This window comes from Uranotaenia lowii, chromosome 3, assembly GCF_029784155.1.
Source record: "Uranotaenia lowii strain MFRU-FL chromosome 3, ASM2978415v1, whole genome shotgun sequence".
Lineage (NCBI taxonomy): Eukaryota > Metazoa > Arthropoda > Insecta > Diptera > Culicidae > Uranotaenia > Uranotaenia lowii.
The window spans coordinates 236,662,491-236,672,908 of record NC_073693.1 but is presented as its reverse complement, the minus strand read 5'-3'; the positions used below and the strand labels follow the sequence as shown (position 1 = coordinate 236,672,908).

The 10,418-nt window shown below is 33.9% G+C and overlaps 1 protein-coding gene across 1 annotated transcript; it reads right to left on the bottom strand.

Annotated features, from left to right (window-relative positions):
• Positions 1–68: 68 nt before the first annotated feature.
• LOC129755034 (V-type proton ATPase subunit G-like) lies at positions 69–8,686 on the bottom strand. Its single transcript, XM_055751333.1, has 3 exons — positions 8,458–8,686; positions 8,195–8,295; positions 69–556 (listed from the first exon to the last, which is right to left on the bottom strand). Exons 1-3 carry the CDS (start codon positions 8,537–8,539, stop codon positions 389–391), a joined length of 351 nt encoding a protein of 116 aa, XP_055607308.1. The 5' UTR covers positions 8,540–8,686; the 3' UTR covers positions 69–388.
• Positions 8,687–10,418: the final 1,732 nt, after the last annotated feature.

Sequence of the window (10,418 nt, the reverse complement as noted above, 5' to 3'; positions counted from 1 at the left end):
CGAAAACGTATACTTTTTCTTTTTCTTTTTTCGGCCTTTGGAATTTTCTTCAAAAACCATCAAAACAATTCATGTTACCTTAAATTTATTTAATCATTAAGCGTTTCCTTTTTACATGTAAATATTAATCTAAAATGATATATGAATCACGATCTCCACACCATACAATCAACAAGTTCAATGCTCTGATATTGGCCAACAATATATCTATCTATGAATTTCTTTAATTCCTAAACGTACTCCAAGAGTTCTTTCTCCACGAAATGTTGAAACATCCGGGAAATGTGGTAAATGCTTCAAAATCAATACAATGAAAATCAACTTCGTGTCCGTTCGTCCGGCCGGTCCATTTTCTTAGCCATGGGGTTTTCACCTTCTTCTTCCGTCCTTACTGGCGGTAGTTCTTGTGCAACTCCAGCTTGATGGCATACAGGAACTCCAACGTTTCGTGGATCACCGGTTCCTTGGTCGAAGACAACGAGCGGTTCATCTCGTCGATGCGCATCCGGGTTTCCTGGTCGATCTTGTTCGAAACTCCTTCGCGGGATCCAATGTGCTGTGGAAAAAGAAAATGGTAAGTTCGTGTTAAATGTTTCCGGGATTTTAATAGGTAAAAGTTCAGAACTTCTTGTTTTTGATTTGAAATTGCTTAGTGAAAACGTTAATGAGATTTCCTACTGAATTCCTACAGAAATTTTCGGTCTGACTGCTCAACTTCATCCACACGTCCTTAACTTCTTCGGTTTCGTGATTCTTTTTTTTTTCAAAGATGCTTCAAAATTGTAAAAGTTGTGTTGATTTTGTATGGGGCCTCCCTTTCATAAAAAGTGAGATTCTGATATATTGTACCTCGTATTACTTTTTATCCAATCGATAGATATTTTCAAAAACTTCACACATGCTAGTTTTAATTTCAGACTACCACTATGCAAAATTTTAATAAATAAAAGGCACCCAGTAGTTCCTGAGATAACGCTGTTTGAATGGGAAAAGTTCAAAAAGTCCGGTTTTTGTAAAATTTCTGTAGGTATCTTATGTCACTTTTTTTTTATAAACGTCTTATTACGAGGGATGGTTGTGTGATAGTTGATATATCATACGCAGAAAATTTGCATGAATTTTTTTTATCAGTTTTTAAATTTATTTAATTTTAAAGTTAAAGTAACAATACGCATGCTTCCGATTCACACAAAGCTATGTTCGGTACTGTAAACGTTTCCTCAAAAGCTCAGAAATTGTAGCAAATACAAAATTCATAACTAATTGCTCGTGATGATTTTTGACATATAAGGTTACAATTTTTAAATTCAATTACACGGCGCCCGTGGCGTAGAGGATAACGTTCAAGTCTTCTAAACCAACGGTCATGAGTTCGAATTCCGGTCACGGCATACACAGTACACTTTCTTTGGGTTGGTGGTTTAAGCATTTGAAAGATGTTAGCCATCCTAATCTTGAAAGATGAACGCTTAGTGTTAAGTTCATGGAATCTCTTCGAGGAAACATCAAGTTTCACCGAGATCCAATGTGTGATTGTGTTCGTTTTTTTAATTACAGAAACGAATGTGTTGCGTTTAACGGTTTAACGGATAATTTTACTTTTTTTTCTCTGTCTGTTTACGTTAAGTCCCTATTTTAGCCTCTACAAGACTACTATAATTTCATAAAAAAATCTCTATATAAAATATTAGATGAATTAAAACGGGCAGTTCGGGAACGGAAAACTACTCTACTGTGGATAATTTTACCCAGAAAATATGGTAAAAACTGTATGGTAACAAACTGTTTTAATATTTTATTGTATTTTTTCGAGCTTCTAATAATAGGGAAGTATGGTGCAGCAGTATTAGGAAAACTTTTTAATTTTCTCTATACTTCTTTACAATATCAAGGCAAATTAAAATGGCAAATAGTATAGTTTTCTGCGCTTCTAACGTAGAATTTGGCCATAATCTCATTCTTTTTTCTAAATTTTCCCAATACGTCAAGTACTGACAGTTTTAGAAAATGTTTTTTTTTCTATTAGATTTGTAAACATTGTGGGGATATATGGAGCCACCAAATCAAAACTGGCCAAATAACATGCAACGATTGTCCCTAAACAGCTATTTCATAATTAATTTACAGTTGCGTAAAAAAAAAAGAAAAGCGCGTGAAGCAGCGCACTCGCTTTCAACTTTGACCAGCTGGCATTTCTGTTTGGGTTGTTTTTTTTGTCTTGAAATTTTCACAGTATCTGGTTGAACTGTCCAACAAATACTCCACGAAATTTAATGACTGTACTATAACAGGAAAAGCTATTCTCGTGAAAAAGCGAAATTTGATATTGCTTCACAAAATTCACTGTATTTCTGACAATTTTCATTGAAAATACTTGAAATGTTGTCAAAAGATGTTGAATTGATCTAGTACCTGGCCGATTTTCATCAAAATCAATTGACGCGATAAAAAATGGGGCCGGTTTGAAAATGAGGCTCGTTATTGTCCAACAGGCGATTTCATTCTTTTTTGGGCTGATGTAGTAATGTATATATCGTAGTAGTATATATAGTGATATAGTAATCATTTTTTTATTTGATTTTTCTTTCACAACTTCAAAATTTTCCACTTAAAATATAGTAAATTGATAGAAACTTCATTCCTGCTTTGATGGAAAATAAAAAATATTCAATTAAGAAGAAATTCTTACGAAAGAGTGAATATAAAACTTGCTTCAAGTTCATATCTATCTAATTTTATATCAATTTCTTTGCAGGTCGTTTCAGAAACTCTGTTCCTCTTATTTTGAGCTCTTTTAAAAAAAAATCTATTTTCCGACAAATCAGGAATGAAACTTTTATCAAATACCAACATTTTTGATTTTGTGAAAGAAAAATCTAAAAATGACGGATGTTTATATACAAACATCCGTCCAAAAATGAGAGAAATCGCCTGTTGGACAACATTTTCAAACCGGTCCCATTTTTGATAGCATCATTTGATTTTGATGAAACTCGGTCAGGTACTAGATCAACCATTTTTACATTTTTTGGCCAAATTTTAAGTATTTTCAACAAAAAATCTCCAATACAGTGAGTTTTGTGGGGTAATCTCAAATTTCCCTTTTTTAAGAGATAAGCTGTAACTTTTTTTGCTGTCATAGTACAGTATCCAAATTTTGTGGAGTGTTAGACAGTTGAACTAGATTTTGAGAAAATTTTATAAAAAATATCAACCTAGATAGAAATGACAGCTGGTCTTAGTTAAAAGCGAGTGCGCTGCTTTACGCGATTTCATTCTTTTTTTAACGCAACTGTAGTTATGTTAAATCAATTTCAGATGTGGAAATGAATAATGGAGATGTGTATGATAAAATAGTTTAAAAAGCATGCTGGCGAACGTTTTGATAAAGTTCCTTTTAAAGAATTTACGAACTCTCTCTATCGCATTGAATAAAATGTATTGAATGTTTTTCGTGAAGATTTGTTCGTTTACTAATTTGAAAGACTTTCTAGGTCATCAATAGTAATAATAATCTTTATTAATTAATTTAGAAATGGGCCACGTTCCTAAACCACGTTTCTTGAAATCGGACATGCAATTTTGACAGCGTTGTGTTGATTGTGAAAAGTACTATCCTGCCCATCTTCTCAGAGTTTAAAATTTTCAGAATACAAAAGAAGAAGCATACAACAATTTTACATAATTTTCTTCAAAATTTGACATTTCCAGTTCGGAATGTCACAAAACTGTTGTTTTTACCATAACTATGGCGCAAGGTTGCCGAAATCACAGATGATGTTTCACATGATTTACCAATGAACTTCATAAAAATAGCCTCACGGAAAACTGTCACAGAACTTCATGTTCAAATCGCAGAATTCAAGATTTTTTTTGGCAAAAACACAGATTTTTTCTGGCAACCTTGCTGTGGCGTGAGTGGTGAAAAAGTATGGAGATACTGTCATGAATGTTAGATTAATGTTTGTATTTTCGATTAGTTTTGTTAAATATTTCCTGATTGCCAAAAATCTGCATCTATGGTGAAAACGTCAGAACTTTCGTGACAAAAGCACTTGTTTTTGCTGACCTCGAAAGCCTTAAAAGGACTCTCTTTTGAATGCTTTGCGTTCTATGGTCTCAACCTCAACTAACAGATTTTACCTTTATTTTAGATGGTCGTCTGATTATATTTCAGTGAAAACGAGTTTGAATCCTCCAGATTGTCCCTAAGGGTCTCCAGGGAAGTCAAGTTTCATACCAGGATTTTTACTTTTAAATAAGCCAAAAAACAAAGTTTAGATCGTTGTAAGGCCAGCAAAGTTTTTCTCGGATAAGCTGAATGTGTTGTCTCGTTATAAGTCATGCAAACTAAACCTCAAACAACAATGTTTTGCTAGTTCCTTGTAAGTACCTTTCGCAACCTACGATCTATTCTAACCGATTATACTTTAATATTAATTTCATGATGGTTTTACTTCGTTTGTCTGGTTTTACCAGCAGACATTCCATAAAAAACGCTTTTAAGTATCTCAAAAATAATCATGTTTTGTTAATTTCGAAACAGCTGTATCTACTAAATTGCCCTCAGTTTCTTTAAAAAGAGATGTATTGCACCGAAAAGTAGCTGAAATTGAAGGAGAAGGATGCAGTCATCTAGATACAGAAAAAAGTGTGCGCCTGCCGATAGTAGATATCAAGAATAAAGAAGCATTTTTTTTTTACAAAAAACGATAAATATTTTTTTTCTATTTTTTCTTGAATTATCATAAATTTACCTTTATTGCCTCCATAGAAAATTTTTCGATCAAACGAATGGTTTTTGAGATACAGGCATTCGTAACTGTCCCATTTCTAAAAGAACTAAGCTTTATTAAGGCCATGCACCGTGGCAATTGTTATGAAACACCGACTAAATTACAGTTTCAATAGATCTTCAGCCTCCTCAAGTACTAAACATCAAATTTTTCGTTTTTTTCCTTGTTTATCTCAGAAACATTCAGGCGAGACTAATCAACAAAAAGTTTTTTTCTAGAAACCTGCTACGATTTTTTTTCAAAAATTCTTCCCGCTATCGGTCCCTTTGCTCTCGTATTTGACCACGACCGTATTTCATTTATTTTACCAGTAGGCAGCTTTTTCGCTTTACAGAAGTTAAGTTAGGCCTGTTTATTAGTCAGCTAGATGAACAGGGTTGCTAGCGAACCGGGAAAACCGGGAAAAACTTTGGAATTTCATAACGTCACCGGGAAACCGGAAAAAAAACCGGGAATTTCGGCACCTTACCGGTAAAATTGACAGCTTTGAATTTTATTCACGAAGTTTCAAAAATATTTTTAGAATTATTTCAAAATGTAAGAGTATTTTTGAGAGTCTCGATACAGATATATCTCATAATCGCTTATTTTCGTTCATTAGTAAAATAAGCGTTTATGTTATCACTAATTGCGGAGAAATATGAGTTATCTCGTTTTTTCGCTCTCCGCAAGTGTGCTACAATCACAAGCATAACTTAAATGATATTAATTTAATAATGAAACTATTATCGACAAAACTAAACACAAAACTGTAATTTTTTCCTCTTTTAAAGGGGTTTCTAACTCAACCAGGTTCTCTTTTATAGAGGGTCAGCAACATACAAATGAATTAAAGTGATCTAGGAATTCAACTATTCAATATGTATTTGATAAAAATCCACCTGACACCAGTTGATACATCAGTTCGAAGTTTTCTGAGTAAGTTTCAATATGGTACAAAAGTGTTATTTTCTCTAACTTCCTTGGTCTAGTCAGGAAAACGACTCTAGCTTATGGAGGTATTACACTCTCACTTGAAGAAGTTTAAAAAAAAAATTATGCAAAAAGCAAATAATTTGGCAGCGTGAGACGTTTTTAAGCAAAGTTACACCTCTTTTTCATCAGAAAAAATATTGGTTTTTCAATGTTGTTGTTGTTGTTGTTGTTGTTGTGTATTTCGTTTTAATTGGTCTAAGGAAGGAAGCATTACATTGCAAGTGTTAAGTTTTTAATTCATTCTACGTTAAGCGGTTGCTTCCGAAATCTAAGGTCTTAACCCTGATAAAAATTAATGTCTTACACTCAAACAATTAAACCTCAGCCCTGTTTTATACATGGTTTCTATATTTTCAGGAATCTTTAGTATAAATGACTATTACTACAGTTATTCATTGTTTTGTTAAAAAACAATTTTTTTTGAAAAACATGTCTTTGGATTTGTACAAAGAAATTAAACTGGATTTAGAAAATAACTAAATATTTTCTGGCAATCTGATGATTTTAAGTTTTGTAAGCCAAATCCCCATTCAAGTTGATTTTATAGTATGTTTCGATGTATTGTTAACATATTTCTATAAAAATTATACTTTTTTTCCAGAACTCTATAGAAATTCTAGAAAATTTATATTGGCTGATAAGTACTTACATTATAGTTTCAAGATCAATTGAACTGGACTTTTTTTTGCAAAATTGTTGAAATTGTGGAGCAAAACAACGAATAAATGCCCAGTTCGTTAGATTTGTTTAAAAAAAAATCACGAGAGCCTGTAAATTTGAAACGAAAAGACTACGTGTTACAAGACGCCGAAGTGTTTGCCATGATTTCTAATCGGTTAGCAAGTTTTGGGATACAATTATTAGACTTTTGAAGTCTTTTATATTGATTTTTTTATTCGCCATGATTTTAAATCAAAAACGAGTATAAAAAATATCGGAAAAATCATCATTTATAACCGGGAAAAAACCTGGTAAAAACCGGGAAAAACTTTGGAATTTCAAAACGAAAAATCGCTAGCAACCCTGGATGAACCATTCATAATTTTTTTTATAAGGTCTCCTATTGAAATTTTCGAATAGCGTTTGATGCAACCGCTCACATGCCTTAACTTTATGAAATCAATCACCTCAAATGCTATTCTAATGCTCACTGTTAGATCCTCGAGGACTCCTCGTACGATTTACCATACGAACTTAGCTCGAAAAATTGATTTCCAGCTGTTTTTGAGTCTCACACGGGACTTTCCTGTTTTTTTTTCTCGATCCTGCTCACAAAATTTTGTCAACGAGCTTCTGTATTGGACGCTATCTCAAAAACCATTTGACAGACATTTTTTAGTTCATGAACTTTATCCAACTTCGGTTACTTTTTTTTTTTTTTCAAAATTCAATCCAGCATACATATTTTTAATTTTTTTTAGATCGAAAAACTATATGAAACTATGTATTCTGAGACTTCAAAACTGAAAGTTTATTATTTATTGATTTTTTTTAAAGCTTTTCTTAGCTATAGCGAATGGCACGCGCAATATCTGTCATTATAACGTCATTATCATCCTAGAACAACGTCTTTTTTGACTTGAGCAAAAAAAAAAATGGAAAGATAACTCGAAGCGGTTTTATGACAATTTTAGGAAACCCCGCCTAAAAGCGGCGTTGGGCACTAGAGAGTCGACTGACAAATGTCATCAAAACTGTACAAAAAAAACTCTAAAATATTGCTGAAAATCAACTGAGAAACGTTAGCCGGTCTCATACTTTGAGTTTTCTGTACTACAGTTTAGAAGTTTGCCAATAAATTAATTCCTGTCAGAACAAAACTCTGTGAATAGACGAATTATTTCTGAATAAATAAATATGCGAACGGTCTGGTAGCATTCTTTGGCCTATTCAAACCGTTGCAAAATTAAAACTTTAATAAACTCCCAAAATTGGTAGCCAAATGATTCGAGGAAATGACTAGTCATATGACAGGTCGCGTAATGCTCATGATTATTTCTAGGCTGATGATGTGTGCTCGAAATTTCTCACAGATAAATAAGACTCGGTTTGTGTTCGTGATTGTTACGCTTCTACCTCTTATCGAACAGGTGTTGGCATTAAAATGATCTCCAACCAAAAGGCTTATCACAAGACAAATTATGAATTAAAATGCTCCTATTGAACTTATAGAAAATTTGTCTATGTAGCATCGGCGTTTAGGGGGACAATTGAATTTTTTTTTGATAGTTTGAACTTCCATTAGCCCTAACTTTGTCAAAACTGCGTTGATTGTTTTTTTTTGCAGTAACATCACAAAAAGACTCCCAAGTCACAACTATGATATAATTTATCACGTGTCTTGTATCGTTTTACGTAGCATTCGGCACTATTTTCTCAGTTTTCGGTACATTATTTCATAACATCTCCTTACAAAAACTTACCTTCTGTTCAAACTCCTTGAACTGCTTCTCCCGTTCGTTTCTGTACTTCTCGATCTCCTCGGTGGCCTCATCCTTGGCCTGCTTTAGACGACGGGCCTTTCCTGAAACCAAAAGCAATCAAATGTGAGCGCCAAATGGTCCCGAAAGTCGAAACTTTACATCGAATTCAATTATTTAGTCCAGCAGAGCAGAACCGCGGTCATGTGACCAACATCATATGCCCAGTATGAGAAGAAGGAAAACACAGTTTGAAAAACACTTACGCTTGCGAGCTTCTCCGACCTTTTCGGCAGCCTTCTTTTCGGCCGCCAGCAGCTGCTGGATACCCTGGGTGTTGCTGGCCATCGTTCCAATCAATCGGTGGCCGGGAGGTTCTCAAGGCAAATTCCGGAGGTACGGACAGCTCGTTCGCAAATGGCTAAGGCAGAGTGGCGATCGAACTCGAACCTGTTCACACCGGAGTCACGAGTTGATTTGGCTCGGCCGTTCAGTGAATTCACACACCGAACCACCCCGGATAACTATGAAGATAAGCGTGTTCAACTGGTGTGTTGGTAGGTCATGTGATAAAGTCCATACCTATACTCGGTCTGCTGGCGAAGGTAGCGGGATAAAAGCTTGAAAGCTTTTGCTTTACTTCACTTGCATACAAGTTATGGCCCATAATTCAACATAAAATCTCCCGAAAGCTTTAACTTTACTGTTATACGTATGGGCTAAGCTTTATGTTTCAGGGTAGAAAATGTTCGAATGAGCGCAAAAGCTAAGATTATCCTTCAAGATGTATTCCAATCTGACACATAACGTATGTTATAAAGTAAAAATTATATACAGTCGAACGTGGAGAAATGAGATCTTGATAGGCAAGAAACTCCTATAAGTAAGAGAATTTGTCATCTGGGGGAAAACTGTACAAGACGAGCCAGTAAAAAGCATAATCGCTATTTATAGCGATACCAATAATCTAAGAACCGAACTGAAAGTTAACGACGATTTAGGGATCATATTTACGTGTTATCAAAAAGAAAGAATATGATAAAAACACGATTATGATTATATTTTTCTGAAAAACTTAAACAGCCGCGGAGTAGAACGCCGAAACTAGTTGACAAAATTGTATTTTTGTAAAGTAACCGTTACGGTTACGGTACTTTAGCAGAAAAATCCTTTATTATTGCTAAATTACACTTTTTTATATCTTTATAAAGCTTAGTTCATTTAGAAGTGGGACAGTTACGAATGCGTGTATCTCAATAACCATTCGTTTGATCGAAATAGGGGGAAGTGTTCCTAAATGTGCATATTGGGTAATATGCGCATTAGGGTGTCCCAAAATTGCATAACTTCTGGGAATCTGGGGGCTCACCCTCCTAATGGTAGATTAGGATGTGCAGAACAAACTTTTGTATGGGGCCGACTGAAAAAAAAATATGTTTAGAGGTTCCGCAAGCGCGATCTTTGAAAAAAGTCCACTTTCAAAAGATTTGATTTTAAATAAATTCTGGGTCATAAAATTTTCATGAAATTTATATATTTTATATTTTTTTAATTTTGTTCGAGTTAAATACTACACGTAAAAAATGACAAATGAACCAAATTTGTATCAACATGTAAAACAAGCAAGCTATATCCAAGAAAAAAAAATTTTTTGGTCCAAAAATTTTGAATTCAACTGACCAAAATGTGTACCAAGCGTAAAATATTTTTGATACCAATACCATCAAAAGATGCTGTGAAGAGCTATTCACGGTTTAATGCTTAATAAAAATCACAATTTAGGATATTTTTTTATTTAATTTATCAAATTGTCATAATAAATACCTACTTTAAATTCAAAATACTTGCAAAAAAAAAAGACTTGGATGGTTTAAGGAAGTCATCAGAAGGCCATATGCTAAATTTGAGCGGAATCGGACAACAGGAAGGGGTTGCACTGAATCTCAAGTGTGAAAGGGATTTTGAGACATAGTGTTCTAAAGAAGCATAAAAAACTGATTTTTCATCATACAGTTTTTTCTTTACCAATCGATTGCTTGATTATGTAGATTTTATTAAATTTTTATTTAAGACCAACATTTCACCTGAAAACTGCAACTCGATTGGACTTAAAACAAAAAAGTTATGACTGTTCCAAGATTGTATTTTTGTGGCAAATTGTCGTTTAACACACAATGAGTACATTTTACTTATTGCGTTTTACAGGACAATTTGTAACCAAAATACC